General features: G+C 40.0%; 1 protein-coding gene across 3 annotated transcripts in view; it reads right to left on the bottom strand.

Annotated features, from left to right (window-relative positions):
• Positions 1-25,793, bottom strand: part of erbb4b (erb-b2 receptor tyrosine kinase 4b) — a 275,547-nt gene that overhangs the window by 12,626 nt on the left and 237,128 nt on the right. For 2 of the 3 annotated variants that reach the window (XM_086219926.1, XM_086219924.1), the window contains exon 20: positions 24,418-24,603. In XM_086219926.1, the coding sequence (XP_086076052.1) occupies positions 24,418-24,603 (186 nt within the window). The remainder of the gene's footprint in view (positions 1-24,417; positions 24,604-25,793) is intronic. The other variant, XM_086219925.1, reaches the window with a different exon arrangement.

The raw sequence follows: 25,793 nt of genomic DNA on the forward strand, positions 1-25,793 counted from the left end.
CTCCAAGCTTTATAATTAATGGTGTTGCAAAAATGAAAAAAAAACAACAACACTTTCTTAACTGAGCTGAGATGAGGCTTCCAGGAAAGGAAACTTTACAATGGATTTCAAGGGGGTAAAAGCCTGCTTCAGTGTAAAAAAACAACAACAACTAGCCCCCCTGTCAGTGACATGCTGGCCATCAAACATGGTATACATGGATTAATATATGGATATATATTTCTATACATAATATAAGAAATATAACCAAAAAAAATCATATGTTTGTACCAATCAATTTCGCACAATCAATGACAAAGCTGGAATTAACCGCCTGGCACTTGTACGCCTCTACTAACCAGACCTGTCACAGGGTACGTCCATGTTTCTCCAGACTCATCATGCACTGGATGTGGCGCAGACTTTAAGTTGTGTTACTGACACTGAATATGACCAGAAAAGTGTTATTTTTCAGAACATATGATGTCACAATGGCACTGAGCTTTTAGAAAACCTAATCACTTTGTGTCATGCTCTTCAACATCCATGTGAAACGTTGTCTTACTTCATTAGCGTGCGAATTCAACGACGATAGCAAGAAATAATTCTTCTCAAGTCAGAGTGACTTTGACCTTTGACCTTTACTACAATCCAATCACTTCATGCTTGAGTCCAATTGATGTTTTTTTTTTTACAAAATTCAAAGACATATCCTCAAGGTGCTCCTTAGATATCTTATTCTGTTAAGGTGACAATGACCTTTGATCTCCAAAATCTTTTCAGTTCATCATCTAGTCCCCGTGACGATTGTTGTTGTTGTTGCTGATGATGATGGAAAAGGCCTTCAAGAGAATGTCAAGAAATCCAAAAGATAAGCCACACTATAAGCACAAAATATACTACATGTAAAGTTGAGCAGAATATAAATAAAATGTAATGGAGACTTTTATTTTAAATCTGTATATGAGCTCATAAAACTATATTCTACTGGCAAAATCTATATCAACTATACAGAGACCCACACTCACATATAGGTACACTCACAAGGACATCAGAGATTACATCACCACCAAAGCCGAAGGTTCCGATCAATACCAAACACAAATAATGTCCTAAAGGTAGAAGAAAAGCTTTTGTATAGATGTATATAAAAGAATCTTGTGCTTGAGGCTACACTCACAACGAGAGTGGACCTGAAGTGAAACAAAAGAAGAGAAAGGGAAAAAAAAAAAAACTATTTCAAATTGGATGGGCAGTAACAGAAGCCACTTTGTTTGAAGTGGTGACAGGATAGAAAAACCAAGCCTTATTTGAAACCATAACAAATTGGATTTACGTGGAATAGGCTGCAATGAAAGGAGGAGTGGATGAAGGAGGAGAGGGGAGGAGTGGTGGCGATAGGTAGGGTCGAGTGGCTGCAGCCTTAAGAGGTGAGATTACATTGCTAAGGCTATAATCACACTACCTCATTTGCTCTTGAGGACGTGGTCTCAGTACGAATCCGTTTACATACAAACTCGCGTGTTAAACTCACGTAGAGATACAACAGCATATGTGTGCACGTGTGTGTGTGTGTGTGTGTGTGTGTGTGTGTGTGTGTGTGTGTGTGTGTGTGTATCGGGGGGTGGGGGACTGCAAGCCTGAAGAACTGAGACCAAAAACAGCAATCTAGAGCAGCTTGACCATTGAGGAACCTCAAAGACATTTATCTTATAAGCCTCCTCACACACCTTGCATTTGGTTGTATATGGACGCTCAAAGCATCCTAAGTTAACTCACTCTGAACTCACTCACAACAATATGAGACCTAGTTGGCCTCTGACGTCAATATTTATCCAGAAAGTCAATGTGTGTGTGTGTGTGTGTGTGTGTGTCTGGGGGGGCTCTACAGGAGGAGGCTGGTGTTCATTTCTCTTGTGTGACCACTTGGCCCGTAAAATAGTGTCCATCAGCAGAAAAAAGTTTGTTTTAAAAAGTTTTATTTCATCATAGTTCAATGTTATGGTTCATGTTGCGTTAAGTTTATCGTGAGGTCTGGGATCAGATGTAAAACAGCTGTTATTTGATGACCTGAGATTAGAGCGGGCTCCTTTAAGTCATTTATCAACACAAAGAGAAGAGGGAAATAATCTCTGTGTGAAGACTTGGCCTCTGGCAAGAAGAGCCAGCAGATATCTGCTCCAAGACTCTCATGATCTGTCCTCTGCTCATTGTTTACAGTCCATATAGCAACTTGAGATGTTTACATGGGGTTGAAAACTAAAAATACAAGCGGATTGTTTCAAAATTTGCCAGTTTGAACTCCATTAGCAGTTTTAAACCACTACAATGGCTTTGTCAAATCAGAAGACAACAGTCATTGTTTTCAACCTTGTATTTCGGTGAACGCGTTCTGTCTCTTTTGCTCTCCACAGGGTTTACAAGGACTGAGGTCCATCCGCTCCGACATGATTGGTCAAAGCTGCTCCAATGGAAAACAGAAACCAGAAGCTTCCTTGTCCTGAAATATTCTCTCTTGCCTTCAGATTATGCACATATACGCACAATCTATTCATACAGATAAGGAAGTAAAAGGGTGGAAGGAGCTGTTAGAATGTTTGTTCTTCTGCAACCACCTATTTATGCAGAAGCACCGTGCTATGTCAGAAGATCTTTGAGGGTGTTGTGTTAGTTCTAGCCTGATGATCAGCTTGATTTTCAGTCTTGTAAAACACAATCGTTCCCTCTTACACTCTGTTCAAGATTTGCACTTGATTGGATGAATGAACAAAGATTCTGTCACAGATCAGCAACCCTTCCATTTCCGTAGAGGATTACTTTTGTGTTGATTCGGTTTCCCGTCCGACTAAATTAATTTTGACCAACTGTTACAGAGAGTGATGCTGTAAATCAGTTCAGACGCATGCAGCCTAAAACCATATCGTGATCGAAACAACAACAAAAAAACAGGTGTAATTCACAGAACACCGGAAACAAGTCAAACTCTCGCACTCCATGTTTAAAAGTAGTCATAATGTCAACCCACTTATCACATAGACTCAGCTTGGACTCCTATCAGCTTCATTCAAGTAACTACTACAAATGTCAAGTAAAAATACAGGGCATTTTTTTCTACTATAACTCAACAATAAGTAGCAGCTGATTGCAGGAAACTGCTGCCGTTGTTGCCGCATCATCATCGTTCAGGGAAAGTATATGCTTTAAAAGAGTGATGCCCATGCAGACAAAGAGAATGTTGATACGTATCAAAGCATATTGAATGATGGGAATTTTAATCTTTTTCTTCTCGATGTCTCCAGTTTTTTTTACTGCTTCTGCGTGCATCAATGGCTCTGACTCAACACAAGAGTATGATAAAACTACTCTTGCCTTAAGCTTCCAAATCATCAAGTACATTTGAAGGTATGCCAGGTACATGCCAGCTTTCTGACAGATTTTCTTTGTACATACGTCACACCCAGTAATCTCTTCAATTTTCAAGACAATTAAGCAGCGGAGGGAGAATAGATGGCTTGGCAACCCATGAATTTTAATTTACCAGCACAATGAAATGGAGAGGGGGAGTTGATGGGAAGTGGCTGCTGCAGACGTGCATTAGGAACAAACTTTGTTTTTATTGTTGTTCCCAATTACTGCCCTCCCATATGGACATGACAGGAACAGCTCCCTGCCAGGAGCTGTGAAAGGCAGTGAGACACCGGTGGTGAATGATGTATTTTAGGTGAGTCTGTCACTGGAGAAAAACCACAGGATTCAGACAGACTAAAGATCACACCTCCAGAGGAAGAGTTCTTCCCCATCCGTGGGGATCCAACCTGTGACCTAAACCCTGTGCACAGACTTTCTATGGGAAAAATAGAAAAACATCACATCTATGAGTCACCAGTATGTTACTAAATTGCAGGTGCAACATTTCCCACTGTCTGAGAGGCCTTTATTTTAGCACAGCTGCATTAAAATGTTACACCATGTTTGTTTATTCATTCAACTGCACTGCTTCAGCAACATCAGACCCCCCCCCCCTTAAAAAAAATCCTCTTCATACAACAATAACTCAGCTGTGTCTGTTGTCCATCATTCTGATTATATTTGTCACTGCGCTGAGTGCTGAGAATGGCTGATTTCTGCATAATAACTTTGTATTTGGTACTGGTAATAGTGGCACAGAGCAGAAGAAAATCTCATTTATGGAAGAGGAGAAGTTTCACCAGAGATAAGCTAGTCTCTGAATGCATGTGCTTTAGCCCCCCGTCACATGTCAAGAGACCAGCTCTGCTAGAAAATATTCAGACTGACCTGTCATGGTTATTTATGCTTATTTCACTGAGTCAGGCGAACTGAAGCAGAGTAAACGATATTGTCCTCAGATGTGTGTTTCCTGAAGACGGATTTGGTGTCAAATGACAAAGGGTTGGAGATCAAATCAATAAGTGGGGAGAGTGGAGAGGTGGCTCCCATTCTTCACCACCTGGCACTTCCCATTGTTGTTAATTCTCGCAAGAAAATAAATACACAGAGGAGGCTGTCAACACACAGAGGCAGCACACACACACACACACACACACACACACACACACACACACACACACAAATCTATAATCAAGTGATTCGTCCCGATGGAATGTAATTCACGAGGAAGCACTTCTAATGAGATTGAACATTCTGTGTGTGTCCATGTGCTGGGGTGGGAGTGATATCTCCTACTGGGGATTTGTATTTACAGTGATACAAGCTGAATTTATTTTGGGGTTTCACTAAGACACCACCATAAATAGTCTTTTTATTACAACTATTATCTGCTTTTTTTTTTGTAATTCTAAAGGAAACACTTTAGATAGGTGGCGAGTGAGCAACATATAATTGGATGATTATGACTCACAAAATCTAGTGATATCAATCATATTTAATATTATACAGTTGAGCAGGAACATTTGGTTTATTCATCTGGTTTATTTGTTCAGTGACAGCATTCAGAGTTCATTCAGCAGCACATAGATAAGCACAATCTGCTATTGTAAAGGGAATGGTTGGAATTTTTGTAACAGCTGTCATAAATTTGGCACTTTCTTCTGAAAAATCATGAAGTTCAAATGTTGATGATGTTTTCCTATGGCGAGGAGGATGAGGACGGTTCATTTTTCTGTCGCAAAAATGGCACTTGAGAGGAACCAAACTCATGGAGCGTCGTGAACAAGCACCAGCAGTCCCTACTTTCAAAGCTGCTTGATGCTTCACAATGTTGTCATGTAAGAATACTATTTCAACAGCACTGTTTTATTAGTCTACACGACCATTAATGCTATAATGTGAAGCCGATCTGATTGCTGACCCCTAATTCACACATTGCACGGTGAAATATGGCTCTGATTAGTGCTTAAGCCTCTTGACCACTGATCAAGCCTTTGGAAAGATGTGAAATGGTGTAGTTTCATAATAATACTCAGATGAAAAGAAGCCAGATGGGATTACTGATACATTGAGCAGCAAAAAAAAAAAAACCCAAAACATTTTGTTGGGTTTTGGTATCATCATATTTTGAATATCTATTGCAAGTTCATGTCACCAGTGCAGCTTCTGCTTGACGTAGTCCATGTTTAATGTATGGTTTGGATATAAAAAGATCCCAGTGGGCATGAGGGAAAGTGAATCACTGTTTAAGGAATGAGCTGAAACAAATCAGACGAATGTGGAGGAGCAACAAGGAGAATGGAGAGGAAATGATTACACAATGATGATGAAAGCAGGAGGCTTTCTCCCATGTCAGAATGAATTTAGAAAAGGATGTTACGGGGCAGCTTGAATATGAACAATTTGTCCACAAATTGTGCACAAGACTGGGTAGAAGAATGTGTGTGTGTGTGTGTGTATGAGAGGAGAGACCTTCTCCATATATATTCATTTTCTCCAATGAAAGCAGCATTCACAACCATACCTTCAGCACAGAGGAAGCTCTATTTCTCTCTCTTTCTCTCTCTCTCTCTCTCTCTCTCTCACACACACACACACACACACACAAAATCAGCAACCCTCCCTAAACATGCAGAACTCACCTGATTAAAAAGATAAACATCTACAGATTCCATATTAAAAGTGAACATTATGAAAGTTGAACTAAATCAGACAAAGAAATTTCTCACTTTTTTCAAATTAGATGTTAACCGCTGTTTCACATCTGAAAAAAACTGCGTTAAAACAAAATCTGGTGATGATTTCTTGTTTTGTGTTGATATAAGAACAACAGAGTGGCACAAGTTGACCACCAGCACTTACACACAGCATGCCTTTCACTCTCCTGCCTGGAGATCTACGCATATATAGTGGGCTGAAGAAAACCCTACAACAACAGAGGAGAACTTCTGGCTCCTATGCCAAGTGTTGTGATTAGAACTATTACACAGACATAACCAACCCCCCCACCCCCACTCCCCACCCACACACACACACACACACATACAAACACACACACACACACACACACACACACACACACACACACACACATTTAATGCGCCTGGACAATTCTCAATTGTGCGTAAAGCATTTGTGGATGCCTGTGAGCCAACAAGCTGCCCTGAATCCTTCAGAACAAAGTCTCTGCTAGGCTCAGTGATACTGAATGGGCTTAAAAGGAGCAATTCGGGATCCAGCTGAGGTCAGGTAAAGGTTTGTACTCATCTAACAACCTATCACATCAATGTTTTGACTCGTACGCCGTTGTAATAAACCAGGTTTATTCATGAGTTTATCTAAGGAGAGGAAAAAAAAAAGATTAAATAAGCTTCGATGCTGCAGCACTTTGGATAAAATCTTGAGGGGATGAAGTATTAGTACATCAGGCTGTTGACAAGTTCTACACATCAACTCTTGTTGAGGCAATAACTAATTCACAAACTAATGAAACCTTGCAGCAATCACGAGATTTTGCAAGTGTGTCCAATTCCCAAAGATATGAAATGCCACACAATGTGAAGCTCTTTACAAAAAGAGAGAGGGAATCTGGTTTAATAAACCAGTATTTCCTGAACTGATGGCCATGATTGAGAAAAATAAGACTGATTCTAATAATGAAGTCATTACTGGGAATTCGTAGGTTAGCAGGTGAGAGGAGAACAAACGCTATGAAACGCAAATCAAACTTTTTGATGTCTTTTTCTTCTGTATTCCATTTCCGATGACGTTTCTAATAAAATTTGATGGATTTGTTGGGTTTTTCCAACATTATAATGGGGACTGATTCACAACAGTAGAAGGAAGTGGATCGTTTCAAGTAGAAAACATCAAAACATCTTTCAAATTTATGACTATAATTAAACCTTTTCGCTCAGACTTGGAACAACATAACAAATACCGCTGAAGAGGTTCACCCATGATTCTCTCTCTCTCTCTCTGACTTGTAAGCGTAGCGAGGGAAACACATGGACTGAGAGAAACTCTGTTGTTGCTATTTTTAAGTTTTTGTTTTGTTTTGTTTTGTTTTATTTCAGACATCTCTGCCCTTCAGGCATCAGGTTCACACCGACAGATCTCCCTCAAAGAAATTTCAGCAGGGTTGATAGGTGCCTGCATGGAGGTTTGAAACAAGCCAGAAGAGTGGCTGACCTGTGCTGCAAAGTTCAGCGGATAAAAGATTACAGACAATATTCCTATGAGAACCTAACGATGGGTAGCAGAAAAATAATTTACCATCAACAAATAAGTGTGATGATTGAAAACACGACAGCGGTGCCCTGCGTGAATGGGGAGAGCTGGGATTCTGGGAGAGACGGCTAGTTTTGTGCTTAAAAGCTGTCAAGCAGCCATCACTCGAAACAGAATTCGACCTCTGTCTTGTAACTGTCACTGTGGCAGTTGAACAGGGAATGACCTCAGTCTGAGAGGCCTGCTCTTTGTTATTTCCTTTCCTTTTTTCCCCCTACAATATTGCTGTCATTCAACAGTGCCACACAGGTTACCCCCTTAATTCATATTTACTAATTGTGAATTGTCAAATTTCAATACCTGAGCAGTTCAAACCTACAAGTTGTATATATATTTATTTTTTTACTTAATAAAACTGCTTTGAGTGGAAAAATGTCAATGTGTAGGAATTTAAGATTAAAGGTAAATTAAACTTTGGAAAACTGATTCATATTCTATGTTGTAGAACTGTTTAAGAGTGAGTGAAAACACACAGGAAGTAAAAACTAAAACCAAATATTTGCATCATCAAGTGGAATCATATATCATATATATGTATGTACGTATGTATATACAGTATGTATTTGTGTGTGTATGTGTATGTATATATATATATATACATATATACACATATATACATATATATACATACACACACACACACACACACACACACACACACATATATATATATATATATATATATACATATACACACATACACACACACACACTACAGAGAGAGAGAGAGAGAGAGTATTGCTCAGGAACTGGTCTGTAAGTCGAGGTATCAAGTAAATGTATCATGAATTCATGAATGTTTGAACAATAAGCAGCCCTACATATTACATCTACAGTTGGGTTCTAAACAAGCGCTTTATTCCTACTTCTGCAACTAAGTTTGCTTCTAAATCACATGTTTGATCTCAGTAGTCATGCAGTTGAAGCACATATTTATTGACAAGTACATTCAGCATTCAACAGCCATTTTCTTCGCTCTTCTGGCTGCAGATGAATAAGTCAAAGTGTTTTTAGCCAGTGGACCTAAGGCTCATACGAAAGAGAAAATTTTAATGAAAAATAAAGATTATTTTTGAAAAATGTAAGCAAGAAAATGAATACCAGCCAGAATCCTTAGTAGAAAGAAAGTTAAATGAGGTTGTTAATTAATCAATGTACATGAATTATGCCTGAATTCTCAATTCAGTTGGTTTAAGGCTCATGTAAGACAGCAGATGGTGTTGTGTTCAGCACTAAATCACGAATAATATCTGTACACTGAAGTCTCACGGAAATTTAAGAAAAACAATATTTAGAATGTTAATAATATTAATGATGATGTGGATTACATGGATTTAACGACTGCTTAACTTCACTGTGACTCTAAACATGGAACCTTGTTGAATTTAGAAACATTTGGGGAGAAACTATTCAACTACAACTGAAACATCAATTTCACACAAGACCAATCAGACTGTTTTTGCACACAAAGATCTATCTATTAAAGAACTGTTTGTATCTTAATATAATTTCTGTTTTTTCATGGTTGTGGGTTTCTAAGTTGTTTCCTAAGCCCTGAACCTAACAATATTTTCTGCCACTATGCGATGGACGATAGTTTTTCGTAATCGGACATCATCTTGTCACTAAATTGGGAAAATTAACTGAATAGAAGTTCTTTGGATGAGGCAATTCGACTTGGGATGTGTTCAAATGAATGAGCACAGGTTGAGTTTACTGTCTCACCTGGTCTGAACGTCTCTGTCCTCTCTCAGCATCTGACATCACTGAGCCACAAAGAATCTGGCTATGGAACTACAGATACTGCCAGTAACCACACACACACACACACACACACACACACACACACACACACACACACACACACACACACACACGCGCGCGCGCTCTGTACGCACACACACTTCCAATCCATGTTAACAATACAATCGACTTGTTTGTAAAAGGTTCCTATTTGATATTGAGAGCAAGGCAAAAATACACCAACACAAAACCCACGAAGAGAAGACAAATTCTGGGATGCAGTCTTTCCTTACGGGTTTTGTGTGTGTGTGTGTGTGTGTGACTGAGAATGTGTGATCCAGACATGCTTCCTGTCAGGTAACCACTACTGTCATATTACTGCCAACCTCAAGCTCCACCCCCACCCCCCAGCACCTTTGGGATCAGGTGGCAGCTTCATAACATAAGCCAAGAACATGACCTTGTCCTGCGAAGTCCTATTCAAACCCAGTGATGGGGGCAACGGGGGCCAATGGGGTGAGTGTGAGTGGAAGAGGAATCAGACACCAGATGGATATGTTAATGTACTTGGCATGGAGTAGAGCCACTCTCCCTCTCAGTCTTCCTCTTTTTCAGCCTGTTTGTGTTGCTCTTGCTCTTTGATTCACTTCTACCAGCAGCAGCCACATGAACAGGTTTCTGGCACAGACCCACCAGATTTGTGTCACTCTCAATCACTTTGGTCTGTACTTTGCACAGTAAATTACAGCATAGGGCACTAATTGACAATTCAAGAGATTCAACTAAATACATGCTGGAGAGTCCTCAGCACACTGTAATACTAATACTGTCCTGATAATCACACATGGTGCACTTGTTTTTTCTCCTTTTTTTTGACCTGATGCCAAAAAATAATTTTGGAAAATCAAGTACTTGTCAACCTACTCAATAATGTATTGGATTCATCAAACAGCCCTTTCATAGGCTGCATACTCTCACATTTATCACTCAACATCAGCAATCGGCTGTTATTGACTCTTTATTCAGTGCTCCACCTACAGAGAACAGTAAACAAAGGTCTAGTCTAGCTATGGCTGGAGAGAACAGGAGGACAGTTAGTAATTTTGGAGATAGGAAAGTCCTTCCGGACTGTAGTGAAGACATAAATCAGAGCTAAATGTGAATTCAATTGACTTCTGTTCATTTTTTAAGCCGACTTTTTTCATCTTGAATACGTTCAGTTGAAGCTTGAAGGAGAGATTTGTAAATACAGTACATTACTGGAGACTTTTAAGCATTCTGAAATTGGAAAAATAGACAACAGGTCTCCGTTTGGCTGAGGCTGCAAACTGGACCAAAGAACATTAGCGAAAATGAAGTAGGATCATTTTTTTCATGATGGACACACAAATAGTCAGCCTGAAGTGAAGGGGTTGTTGGAACACGACAGAGTTCACACATGGGGCAGGTTGATGTCATGGTGTGATGAAAGTGTCTTTCTGCTGGGGACATTTTCGGGTCTGTGTTGTTTCAGTGATTTCTGTCCCCTGCTGTATTCATCTGAGAGTGAGAAACCCTCTCTTCCTGAGTGTTTCTCCAGCAGTTTGGTGATGGTGGCTGCAGCAGACGGCCTGATACAAGGAGTCTTGGCCTATTTAACTGCCTGGACCTGCAAGAGACGCCAAGGGGTCGCTTGTTGGCAGCAGATCTCTGTCCCTCCTCGTTCTCAAACTTGCCTGTGCAAATATTTGTTTGTTAAGTACATACTGGTGAGCTGAATTAAGCTGTTAATTGCTGCAGGCTGCGCCACCGGGACCTAACAACTTGTAGGCACGGCTCTCTGTCCAAATAATGAATAACATTTCAATAAGAAGAAAAATAAAGCACTGTTGACTTGCTTGTCCTGGTTTTTGTTGGTCAATGGCACAAACTGTTAGTTCTGCGTCAAGATAAGAAGGTGCCAACAATGTGTCTGACCACAACTCACTGTAAGATCAACACACCCATGGGTGCACAGACGGGCACAAGTTACATTTGCTATCTAATCAAGGTGAGCGCTGTGAGAACGTTACAACAGTGTCAAACCTAACATGGATCTTTCTTTTTAACTAGATGGTGAATAATAAACCAAAGTCCAAACCCTAGATTTAGTTCGGAAAGTTTTTATCATAAAACTGTGCTGAATATCTTAATCAGAAAATTGCTTTTAATATTTTTTCCTCCGTTTGTTCATTCTGGGCTAAAAACTGTGGACAAGCGTTCAGCTTTTGAAACAAAGAGTAACATTACTGCCTCAATAATATAAAAAAAAAAAATTGACATTTCTGGAGAGAAAATGTTCTGCCAACAACCCATGATGCCGCATTCTCTCTGTTCTTAATCACAGGGATCCAGCTTGTGTGTCTGGCAAACAACGAAGTACTGACATGATGAATCATTAGCAGCTATTTACAGCGTACATTTGCTCTAATTTCTTCACCTCTCAGAGATGGGATTGCTCCCTATACGCTGTGCTGTCCGCCTCCTTGTGTTGGAGTGTGGGTAGTCCAGTCTGCTTGTGCTCTACAGTGTGGAAATGGCCTCAGGTTGTTTGTAAAGTGGCGGGTGGATTGAAGCACGCTGCCGAGACACCTCTCCGGTAAACATCAGCTGAACTCTACTGCTGCCCACAGGTTGGGCTTTTATTTGTGGTCTGTATTTGTAAGCAGGTACTGCCAGGCCAGTCTTAAAAATTTCCTTCCAATCAGACAAATTTGTTGCACCAGCGGAAACTTTTGAACTTGCAAAGAACCGGGAGAGACTGAAATAAAGCCACTGTGCATATCATCTCTTCAATAGTGTTAAATAAAGCACACGCGTTTAACAGAACGAGTGTTCTTCACCTTTCCACAAATTCGACAATCTGTTCGTTTTCAACCAAATTGTCACAAGGTTCCCAGCAACAGTTTCTAGGAAAAGTCTGATGAAGTGAATATAAAAAAACAACAACTTGTCATCATTCCTACCCAAATCAATTAAAATTACAATTCTGTCACTAAATATATTAAATCCATTCGTCAGTCTCAACATGACGTCAGTTTAGTTGTGTCATTCTGAGATTATTCTTAGAGTTTCTTTCTGAGTTGGAGTACAATGGAGGTGAAAGAGACTCTGTGTGTGTGTGTGTGTGTGTGTGTGTGTGTGTGTGTGTGTGTGTGTGGTACTTTTCATGAATCGCTGCCCCATTTTCATCACTTGAAATCAACTGAAAACCACGCAAACAGGTTTCATTGGGACCTTTTATTTAGTAGAAAAGTTCCAAATAAAAAGTCTGCAAATAATGCTGCTGGAACAAAAACACTCTGGAAAAATAATATTGCTAAAGTAATGCTGAAGTATCCCAAAACGTAAACTAGGAGATCGAGATTTATGGCGATACTGACAGATGTACCAGAGGGAAAAAAAAAAAAAAATTATAGTATGAGTCAGGTGGACTGAGAGGGTATAAATATATTTTTACTGTTAAGAATTTTTCTGATATGTGGTATCGGTAAGCCCCAGTACTTCCACCGCTCCATTGTAAAAGATACACACCCACCTAAATCTAACCCTTTTACAAAGTCATACATTCAGGGTATATGTCCATCGTCCATCACGTCTTTATTGCTTCAAACCAACAACTATTCCACTCCTTGTTTGCTCATTCTGAGTTTGCTTTGTCCCCTGTAGTTCCAGTAAATAATACATACTGTATCTCTTTTTAATCCAGGAGGTATGTGCACGTGTGTGTGTGCGCGTGTGTATACACATCTGTGGCTGTAGGTGATTGTGTGGAAGGTAAGCCTTGTGGAGGCTGAGATCTGGAAGCTGCTATCAATATTGTACGGCTTTCTCTTCTGAGCCTTGGGATGTGTTTCTGTGTATGCGTCTGGATGCAACTGTGTATGTGTGTGTGTGTGTGTGTGTGTGTGTGTGTGTGTGTGTGAGGCTTTTATAGCCAGCCCCAGTTTTCAAGAAGAGTTTTAGATGTCCTTGCATTATGTCGACTATTTTCAACAAAAGCCATATTGTGGCTTGAGTATCCTGTCTTAGCTTGATAATTGCATCAACAATGCTTCTCTCTGCTCTCTGACCAGCACAAAAGAGCAAGACAGGGTTTCAATGGTTTCATTGTTTTGTTTTTTTCCTTTCCATTTTTCGGATGACACTGATGACACTCTCACACAACCTTGAGCTGTGCCGATTCCACAGAGCGTCTTGGGAGCGTTTGAAAAGACCTTTCAAAATATGCCGTTTGAGGTTTTCTGATATGTTTGGATATGAATCTGGATCCAGAGGCACTGGGGTGCTGAACTGGATAAGGACAAGGAACAAGTGGAAAAAATAAACAATTTTGTATCAGTATTCAAACTTGACCAAAGACACATTTGTATGCTTATTAAGTCCCATTGAGATAAGCACACACTTGTATTAGCATAAGAGACAAAGTCAGCGTGTAGGTTATACTCTCCATCACGGCGCTACAGAATTTTGAGTCATTTAAATGCAAAGTAACTAACAGGATACACCCTCACTATTAATGACAGCAACAAATCATGATGAAAGAGTAGGGATACATCTGTGTCATGTGCTGTATCTCTGTACAACACATTGATTAAAAATCTCACACACACACACACACACACGCACACACACACGCACGCACAAACACAGACTGATGGAGCAGTAAACTTAGCCCAACCACTTCCTCTCATTTTCATGTGTGATAAATTCTCACTTAAAATATTGATTGTAGAGATTTATTACCCAGCTGCCACCCACACAGTAGAGCAGGTTAGCAGGCATCAACTTTCAAACTCAGGGTTTGAAAACACAAAAGTCAACGCCATTACATCAGCCCCACTGTCAGCCCCACTGTCATCTCCAATTGGCTTCTCCATGAGCTGTGATGTCCATAGAGAAGGAGGAGGTTGACTATAGACTGTCAAGACTCACACTGGAGAGATGCTGCAATTACTTCTCATGCTGTGTTTACCATTCATCATTATACTGTGTTTTATACATTCACAGAATATATATATATATATATATATATATATATATATATATATATATATATATATATATATATATATACAGAGAGAGAGAGAGAGAGAGAGAGAGAGACACACACACACACACACACACACACACACACACAAACACACACACACACACACACACACATACACAGATTTTTCTTAAACTTGCCAGATTGAATATGTACAGCTAAACAGCTGCCACAAAGTACCAGTGTCACCCTCAGATGGTCTGACAGATGCCTGGCAACCCTGATGAGAAGTCACAGAGGTGAGAGGTGAGGCGAGAGAAGTCACAGAGCCTGGCACTTTCCTCAAGCAAAGGTCAACTGGACATCATCCCACACACTCACCCTACACACACACACATTCACCAACACCCCCCAGCACCCCTTGAAGCAGGAAAGCACATTTACTTTCTATCAAAAAAAAAAAAAAATCCCATTCATATTAATTTCATAGACATCATCCTACACACATACACTCACTCACATGGCGTTTGAGTCCGTTCCAGAGACGGCTGCTGAGGAAGACTCTGCAGAGGCAGGCGACTAATTGAAAGTGAAGTGGGTCCAAGTTGTCCCAGCACTGGCCTTGTGCCCACGTGGTGAGGAGATGACAAGCTGTGCACCAGCACTTGTACCAACAGGCTCAACACACCCATTTCTACATGTGTGTATGAGTTCACTTCCATACGAAGGGCTGAATGTTCTCTTTCTCTATAAACAAACTGCAAAATGGCTGCTCTTTTAATCATGAGAAGGCCTATATTGATCAATAATAATAACAACAAAGCTCCATCACAGCAGATCACATGATATGGCATATTTCGGATTTTTACCCTCACCGTTATCTTGACTTTTTGTCCCCCAAATAGAGGTGAGGCTTCACAAATAACCTGATTCATCCCCCTGGCAACATAAATAATACCACATAAAGACACAGACACATTGAAAATGCAATTAAATATCAGTTCGATGCCAAAAAGCACAAACAAACAAATGATACAGCCATAAGCAGCACTTCTTGGAAGTCAGGGTGGCTAAAAGAGAAGTCTTAATAAAAGCCATAGCACCAGCAGCAGCCACCTGAGTCAGGGCTGCTTCTCCTTTCACTTTTTTTGGAGAGAGAGAAGTGAAGGGTTGTGGTATATAGGATTCTGTTCCCTCTCAACAGATTTAGTAATGATGACACAACAATTCTGCAGCTCACATAACTTTAGAATCTCATAAATTGTTTAATTGAAACAATAAAGGTAAAAAATGACACACTGCATAAAGCAAAGATTGGATCTTCTTCAGTGTATTTGGAATAGTCAAATAGCAATCAATTTAATTGGGTGAAATAACGGAGATATAATCATTGGACCTGTCCATACTATAAAACTGCAGGGATAATATGTCTTTTGGCAACAAAAAAAAAAAAATCCGCGATATAATTTAACCAGTCTTTTATCTTTAGGGCTAATTTAACTAAAAACTGATCTTGATAATTAATTTCTGCTTTAGTTTTTCTCAGTTTAGTGGGCAAAACTTCAAATGTCCATTTCCCTATTTTGTACAAATCAGTCTCGAAAGGCCCTTTTGTAACCAGAAGGTTGCTGGTTTGATCTTCCCCCAGATGCTGAACCTGATGAAGTAATTAATCCTCATGCGTGTGTGTGTGTGTGTGTGTGTGTGTGTGTGTGTGTGAGAATGGGTGACTGATGCTGAAATGATCTATGGCTCTCAATTTCGTGAATATCGACATTTCTGTTAAACATACAAACCAATTACCGGACACGGATGTAAACAAACCCTCGCTGGCGGATGAACTGTAATAATATGATACGGTATAATAAATATAAAAATCATTATTTTGTGACACATTTTCAAATATCAAATTGTATTATGGAGATCCCTCTCTCCAACCTCTGGTCTACATAATGGTGCAAAAAGATGAACATAGACAGACTCAACACACAAGCATGCACAAACAGATCTTTGTTTGCTGGGGCCATGGGAAAATACATCTAAAGCTACAAGTTGAAACTGCTCTGTAATGATTAGACGGGGACCAAACACAGGGCAAATGGCTGGTATGAAGCACTAAATAGAAACACCCATCTTGCCAGTGTGTCTGTGTGTGTGTGTGTATGTATGTGCATGTGCATTTGTTCAGGTGTGTGTAGCCTCATTTAACTATATTTTTGAAGAATGAAACCTGGGAGGCCTCTGCAGTCGTGTGGTCCAACATACTCTACAGGGCCCGAGTGCTCAACTGCACTACTTTAAATGGTGGTTGACAGTTAGGACTTGATGTTGTGTTTAGAATCAGATTAAAAGTCGCAGTTGTAAGGTTTGTAGTGGAGATGACACAGGAATGCAAAGGTTGACAAAAAGGTAACCAGGAGATCAATTTAAGACAATTTATAGAGCAAAAAGTAAAAAAAAACAAAAAAAAAACCAACAACTTCCAAAATAAACAGATATACTGACTAAACACTGGGAAACAATTTGCTCAGTCAGCACAAACAACTATAATGCGAACACAACGGAGGATCTGACAATCGCAAGACAGCGAATCCACAACTCATTGTACAACAAGAATCAGGAGGGAGATCACGAGTGCAGGGAGGAGGAGGTTGGAAGAGGGCTGTGCTGACCAGACACAGGTGATGACACGGAAAAGGAGGGAAACAGACAAAGACAGGATGTAGAGAAAAGTGAACACAACACGAACATGTAAACAGGGTCAGGACTACCACATGAAAAATACAAAAGTATAAGTCAAATGGTATTACGTTTTTGCACACGTTTATATTAAAATGTGTCTGGCGGAAATGTTGATATTACTAACAGCCCTTTTTTCTTAATCCTTTTCATTTACATTTCCTCTTAAACCTCGTTGACCTCAGTGGCTTCTAGAAGTAACTTTAGATAAGTGAGTTAATATAACAGCTAACTTCTCTATATAACTGCAAACTGTAAAATCTGTGATACAACATCCTTACTTGGTCAGCACATATACATATATATACATACATATATATACATATACATACATACATACATATATATATACACACATACATATATATACATACATATATATATATACATATACATACATACATACATATATATATACACACACACATACATATATATACATACATATATATATACACATACATATATATATACATTCATATATATATACATATATATACACACACACACACACACACACACACACACATATAAAGCAAGTTATCAGTTTGCGTTGGTGTTATTCTTGTGCAGTAACCACTTTAAGCTCAACCAATTTACACAAACTTAAAAAAACCAAAGAGAAAAACTTAACTCAAAATCAACAGTCCAAATGCAACTGTGTCAATGGTGAAAGATGAGGTGACAGGCAAGGAAGGGGTATAAAAGAGTGAATGTCTCTACCCTCTGATTTATAGAAGTGTAAAAAGTGGCGAAGACATGTAGATTGACACTGACAGACAGCAAGTGCATCAAAAGAGAAGTGCATTTAAGTGTGTAGATATAAGAAAAAAAGAGACTCCCCACTTTGAATTTCAAACAGCAGCTGTGTGGGTGGGTGGGTTTGTTTGTTTGTTTGACGTAATCACAACACATAAATAGGAAATTTTGCGCTGCCAGTCAGTCTATGTTTGACAAAGATTCTTTATTTAGCTTCTCTTATCATACCAGTCGACTCTACAAAGGATACATGCAAAAGTAAGGGGAAAAAAAAACAGAGAGCCCAAAATACAAAAAAGGAACAAGACAGTCGAACTTCACCATTGTGCATCAAAAAGGATCTGCTCATATCAGAGCCGCAGTGATAAACCTACCACAGGCCTTTGCTCGGATTAATTACACAATGAACCCACCTTTCCTTCAGCTAAGACCCTTGCTTGAGTGTTCCTCAGGCCATCCAAATGAGCCTTGCAGTCCAAAATCAACCACATCATTTCTCTGTAAACATAATAGTTAGCAGTAGTCGGGTCAGTGTGACGCGCTTAGTTTGTCGGCTGTTTGCCAGCAGGTAGTTGAGTGAAAATGAATGACCTGGATTGGAAGGAGGAGTAACCTAACACATGTCTGACTTGTTTGGCCTATTGCCAGGGGATGGCAAGCTTTCAGAGTACCACTTGTGGATAAACTGCAACCTACTCTGCAGCTGAGTTAGGTATACTGCTTTTGACATTGGCATGTTTATTGTGTTTGTTACGTGCGTGCATGTGTGTGTGTGTGTGTGTGTGTGTGTGTGTGTGTGTGTGTGTGTGAGTGTGAGAAAGGGGGGGGGGATGGGGGGAAAGTTTGCTTCAGATCACCAAAGCGTGTTCATGTATCAAATAAATTTATGGAACGTTCACTTTGTTGATGTGTGTGTGTGTGTGTGTGTGTGTGTGTGTGTGTGTGTGTGTGTAAGCCATCCAGGTCAGATACCTACAAGCTTTCGTTTACCTGTGCACGTGAGTGTGTTTGTCTTGTAGTCAGTCATTAGTGTAAACCTGTCTCCATGAGCTGCCAGTCTCATCCATTGTGAAGGCTGCCTGCAGTCATCCATTTTACCCCCCGCCACACTGACCACAACCAGATGCTGTTAAAACTGTGTCTCTGCCATATTTATGTGTGAGAGAGAGTATGTGTGTGTATGTGTGTGTGTGTGTGTGTGCGTGTGTGTGAGACACAGAGAGGAAAACAGAGAATATATTTCTGCATGCTGGAAGAATTGACAAAGAACAAACAACAGAACTGAAATACTGCGAAATTATCATGCAACTCCATGTAGTAACGTACTTCGAAAGCACCTCACTCCACCAACGTCCCTGAAATATCAATGAAAAGGTCCAGTTACATTTCTATTTTTCTGGATATGAACATATCATAACCTATTGTTTGAATGAGCTACCTATAGTCTGCTTCAGTATCTTATAAGTTAGACCATCAGGACTGGCATCACTGCTACACAGGGAAGACTGATACCATCATTTAGACAAGAGTCCTAGGACTCTATTACTCAAACTGATGCACATGAATAAGTCTGTTTAAGCAATAGCAGGAGTTCAAATAGAGGTAAGCAATAAGTAGTTCCCTATTGCAGTTTTTACCATTGTCATTGTCGGACAATGACAGGATTGTGAGTTTTATCGGTAGAGATTGAGAGCCTCATCACTCGTATAACATCAAACAAAAGATGGCAACAGCAAAACGTGAAGATGAGAAGTCAAGATGCAACAGGAGCAGGAGTGAAGGGAGCCAGGACGCACAAAACCATTTTTTTTTTCTCTGTGCTTTTTCCAGGCGTGGTGATGAGGGGAAATACGGTTTATGAATTTGTTGATAGTTTTCTGCTTCCCCCCTCAACAGAAATGTCAGGGAGGTGTGAGTTTAACAACAGAGACAAAGCAGTCCAATCAGCAGATTTTAATCAGCTGAGAGGGCTCAACTGCAGTCACACACCACATGGCAGTGCTAACTGCTTAGTTTCTACTGGGTGAGGCAAGAATTTGGGGGAAAGTAACACCTCTGAAGCTCTGGCTTATACACAATGAATGGAAGCTCCTGCCTCATATTTTCTATTGCGAGATACAGGGGATTCAACTGTGTTTGGGTTGTCAAAAGTGTGAGTAAGTCAATAAAAAAGTCTGTAATTTTCCTCTTGAAAAACCTGGTAATTATTGCAAGATAAACTTGTTAACCTTCAGTTCTTTTGAATCAGATTAACTATTGTGAACTTGATTTGGAGCAAGTCGCTGTTGATCTTGGGACATTTATTTCACACTCCAATAACACAATACATAAGGGCAAATACCCTTTGCTGTTTATTAGAACTGTTTAAAACATGCATAATGCAGCTCTGTCAAATCAAACAGCTCTTTCAGGGTGATATTTACCCAAGAGAAGGGAGTTATACTGGCTGCTCATATCGAATCCTACACTTGTGTAAACACTCACGAAAAACCGTCACCAAAAAGCATCAGACTTAATTAGTTTTAAAATGAAAGAGAGGTAAACATTAAGAGCCAGAGCCATATAGCGCGGGGGGGGGGGGGGGGGGCACTGGTCGTATCAAAGACTTTAGGCTTGTGATCTGTTTCTCACTGTGTGTGTTGACATGGAGTGTTGAACCAGGCATGCGATGTGACCACACTGGCTGGTATCAAGTGCTTGAGTAAAAAGAACCGGAGGAAGAGTTTGACGGGGTCCTGTTGGTTGACACCGACTGGTTACACACACGCGAAAGAGATATAGCTATAAGGGGTCTTACAGGAATAGGGTGGCTGTTTGCTAGAGAAGAATAGGGGTTTATTTAGCTTCCAAGTCAGTGGACTGAACTCAGTTTCATATTGAAAACAATGTATTTTCATCATAGGAAGAAGTCACGACACACTGGCTACCTCATCTCAAATTTCTCATATCGGTCTGTGCCTAAAAAAATGAACACACAGCATGTATTCTACTGTAGCATTCTAGTTAATCACAAAAATAGGTTTCAAAAGTTACAACATAGGAGAGAGTGCAAAGTCTGACTGCATGGTTAACCAGAGTGTACTGTGACATGCTCCTGTCACTATGGCTGAGCATGCACTCGGATGACCATACCCACGAGCCTGGCATTTCTGGTGCAGCCAGCCAATTGGCATGCTTTTATGCCCCCATGGAGTTCAGAGCTTGGGTGGGATGACTACTCTTTCCCATCACATTGGTTTATTGTAGAAATAAAAATGTGAGAATACAATGTTGGTACCAATAAAAGCAGTAAAATGAGCATTGATAGAAGCCTACATTATTCTAGTCTGAATGTTTAGAGACACACAAAGAAAAAGAATCACATACTGAAATGTAAACAGACAGGCAGGAGAGGGAGAGTAGAATTGAGGGAACTGAATTTCCATTGGAACCATGTGCAGTATGTAATGAGTTGGAGAGAAGCAGATTCTTCTAGTCTGGTTTACTTTGGTGCAGACTCAGAGACCTTTGTACAACAAACACATTCCTTAAGTCTGCCAATTTATTAGATACACCTCGCTCAAACAGCAGTATAACACAACAGCCCTGAAATAAACCACTCCTGCATGCATTCTAATGTCCATATTTTACTGAATTTGTTTGAGTTTGATTTTCCTTACCAAGTTTTGTGACAGATGTAGATGGATAATCATGTCTTCTAACGAGACACCTTTGCAACATGGGTGAAATAAGATAAGATGGTCTAACATTCTTTAGTACTGTAGTAGCAGTTTCAAAAATTGCCATTTCTGCTATTGTAGCAATACTATACGATTTTAGAGCAGAAGCATGGAAGTTGCAAACCAAGATGGAAACTCATTAAGCACGCAAACATAATGAGGTGAAAGTGACACGCAGTGGGTTGTACTCAGGACATATGGAAAGATAAAACACAAGGAAAAAGGAGCTTGCATTGCAGCACTGATGAATCGACTCATTAGTATGACTCTGGTGGTAGATCACTCCATTATTAATCTGTGGTTGTGGTGACAGTGTGGGGGTGGGGTGGGGTTGTTTGCCAGTGTAGCTCTGTCACTTGCAAGAGCCCCGAGAGCCCTGTAAGACCCAAGATGAGCAGATGTACGCATCCATGATAAAGATAACGAAATAATCCGCTAAAAAAGAAGCTTGAAAGATTCAAGAGTCAGGGATAAATTATTATGGGCAGCACATTTGGGAATATTGACGCTGTTAGGTGTTGAGCGGCCTGATTGCCTACAGTGACTGTCTATAACACACAACACTGTGTGCATGTGTTTGTGTGTGTGTGTGTGTGGAGGACCCTGTTTGAGGGCATCTATTACTGTGACCCCCTGACCACGATCTGTGTCCCCAGGAGATGTAGCAATTATTGTGAACGCGGGACAATACACACTTGAGACACAGAATAACAGTGTTAAATAATACATCTACCCTTTATGAATTATACATCTCTTCATGTTGACAACTGTTCACAGCAGGCATATAGTCATTATTGTATCGCACATCTATTTTCCAATAACTAACTTGTAAGGGTGATAATTCCATATCATGGGAAGTTTCTCAGCATGGGAATGCATACACTGAATGACTTTGTTGTGTCAAAACTCTAGGTATGATGGCCCCAAAGTTTAACTGATGGTTTAATATCTCACTATGCAAGCTGACTTGATTACTGCCTGTCTTTAATATTAGTCTGAGATGATAAATACAGCACTGCAGGAATTGCTATGCCATTTTCTTTTTTTGCCCCCTTTTAACCCAGCATTGTGCTCTTTCATCAGCCATCCATCACCAATTTTATTAGTTGAGTGACATATAATACAATCTAACACAATGGCCCTAGTATAGGTTTGACTGTGTCAGATGCTAATTTAACTCTGGTGAGTCTGCAACATTTGATCCTGACATTCACAATGAGAGACCATTACTGCTGGTGTGCCAATCCCCTATTAAAACTGACAACTAGATTATAACTAATTATAATGCACTCCTTCAGCCATGATCCTCTAACACCGAGCTTCAAGCTTTACCCAAGAAATTCAAGCAAGCCGTTGAATAATTCACTTCAGCTCTCCAGAGAGGCTAGTAAGGGGCGCCTCTGTCTGCCAGAGAATCCTGTACATGCACGCACACCAGCACACATTTGCTGACTTCCCCGACTCTCCATCCTTGTCTGAGCCTTGCAGCTATTTACTATAGACCAACACAGACATTCTCTGTTCCGTCTGAATGTAATGTGCTTACTCACTTGCCCTCTATTAGCAAATACAGATCTAGTGAGAAAAAAAGAAACAACTTGATCAATACTACCAGCATAGGGGTGACAGATAAGTCATTTGATAGCAGCAAACTTTCTTCAATCTGATAATGGAATAGAAAGCTTAGGATCCACAGTGTGCAGAACAGTTCTATATGCAGTTCAAGGCAGGGAAGGTTTTCCAAATCATCTCAGATTATTTACTCAAAACAGAAAAACAGAGCAACAATTAAGCAATGATAATTAATTGATAGATGTTTTTAGGTAACAATCAATGTTAATCTGGAACCCGGACTTATCGAACGTCATCTAACAACAGCTGATAGTCGACTAAATGTCAGGTGTCGTACTGGTCAGGGGTAAGATGGACCAACACACACGAGCTGGGCCCAACACCAAGCCAAGGAACTAAACAAAAGAGACAACACAGTAACACATGCATCATCAAGGAGGCTACATGGATACTAAGTATAGTATCATAAAAATACATCCATAAATGCTCTTCCTGACAACTAAAACCTGTTTTCCAGATCCAGAATACAAACAAATGGATGGACACAATGAGTGAAATTTGTCTTTGGCATATCAAGAAAAATACCCACCAATAGTTCTATCCTGCTAACAGCCAAGAACAGTCTTCCGGTTGTAGGATCTACAATTTCATCAAAAACTGTCCATTTGTTTTTGAAATTAAAAAAAAAAAATCCTGCCAACTAAACAACAACAGACACATGCATGAAATCACATAACCTCCTTGGCTAAGGATGGAGGACTGATTTTGGGAGAGAAGGAATGCCAGGTGTGCTCTCATGCCACTTTCATGCTCGCTCCTGTCTCTGTGCTCCTCGAGCACGCCAGTCTCTGCTAGCATCCCCTCATGCTCTGCTTTTTTGAGTCAGATGGTCCACCAGAAAATGGAGGACCAGAAAACAAAAGGCCCTCTTCCAAAATACGAACAAATATACTTAACAAACAGAGGGAAGTAGAAATAAAGCTCTCTCTGGAATAGAAGTTGGCCTCCAATAAAGGCCCGGTGCACTCTGCAGCTGAGGTAAACAAAGGCCCCGGCTACTATTTGAGTTAATACACTATCTGTCCAGCCAGCAGCAGCTCACTCCCTGACCAAGCAAAGCATTCAAACTCAGCTCATGCATCAGTGTCTATATGCAGAGTCGAGTCAAACAGCCAACTGAGCAACCTTTCCCTTCCTTACCTTGGCAATCTGGACACACCAATTTAGCAACAGCTGGGATCCGATGTTGTCCTTGTGCTCGTAGACGTAGTCAAGCAGGCACCCATGAGGCATCAGTTGTGTGACCAGCTGGATAGTGGGACTCAGGCAGACACCCAGCAGACGTACCAGGTGGGGGTGCTCCATACTAGCCATGATAAGGGCCTCCTGAATGAGACAGATACACACTCAGGCATGTGGGGGAGAGCTGCAATATTTTTGTCACCGTGGAAGACTGCAACAAAAACGAAGAGGTTGAATTCAAATATGACCACATCCTAGAATGAAAACTCAAACAAAAATATCGACCTCCATCCATTCTATATTACCGTTAAACTATTGCAAATATTATTTTAGGCTTAAAATTAAATAATTTTACTCAACCTTGTTGGGTCACCGTGCACACGCACGCACGCACACATGCACACACACAGAGTCAAGGACTTACTTCACAAGTATTACAACACTTGCTTAATTAGATCAGTGCTCATGTGTTGAAGGTGTTTGCTGATGGAAATACATGAAGGAGAATTGTAAATCACAACTAGATTTTCTGTTTGCCAGCATGCAGAGGAATTCTCTCAAGCACACATGGATGAATTCAATGTTTAACCGTGACTGTGATGTGACATCTGGAGACATCTTGTACACACAGAGCAATCACATTGTATTGATTAAAATGAGTGAGCTAAAAGTCAGTAAATTAATAAACCCAGTACAACAGCCTTTTCATACATAAAATAGAACAGAAAGGCCTTTTCAAACCTTTGTCTTTCATTTAAAAGTTGGTGTCTCATATTAATGTAACACAGGACTTCATTAAGACTTGGACACATCTTCAGAAAGAGGGTCTTGTGCACTATTTAGTGCAAAAATAATCTTTCTAATGATGAGCATAGAGAGTGAGAGTAGCTGCGAGTTTACAATGCCTGTTCTTTGTTCGCTCGCAGGCTAAATCACTGATGGATTTTCCTATTGTTGCCTTAAATAATAGCCTTGGTACGAACAAGGTACAACAGCTGAATGACAGGATGTTGAGTTGTTTAAGTCCTACATGCTTACGTGCTGCATGTTAAGTGTTTTCTTTTCTGGATATTCATATATTCATCATTGTCATTCACCCATGAGGTTATCATTAATGAATATTGGAAGAAAACAGTGATGCTGAATAGGTTTTTTTGTGTATTGTAGTTATTAAATTGTTTCTGTTGTTCTGTAAAGAAGTTCATAACATTGGAAAGAAAATTGCAATACCCTGGTTGTAAAGCTGCAAAGCGCAATATATGACTATGCATGATAAATACTTTATCACTTTTTTCCTTTTATACTGAGATGACAAAAAAGTAAAACAAATGTGT

The sequence above is a fragment of the Aulostomus chinensis genome, chromosome 12, assembly GCF_037954235.1.
Source record: "Aulostomus chinensis isolate RoL2024-O1b breed Wild chromosome 12, RoL_Achi_v1.0, whole genome shotgun sequence".
Classification (NCBI taxonomy): Eukaryota; Metazoa; Chordata; class Actinopteri; order Syngnathiformes; family Aulostomidae; genus Aulostomus; species Aulostomus chinensis.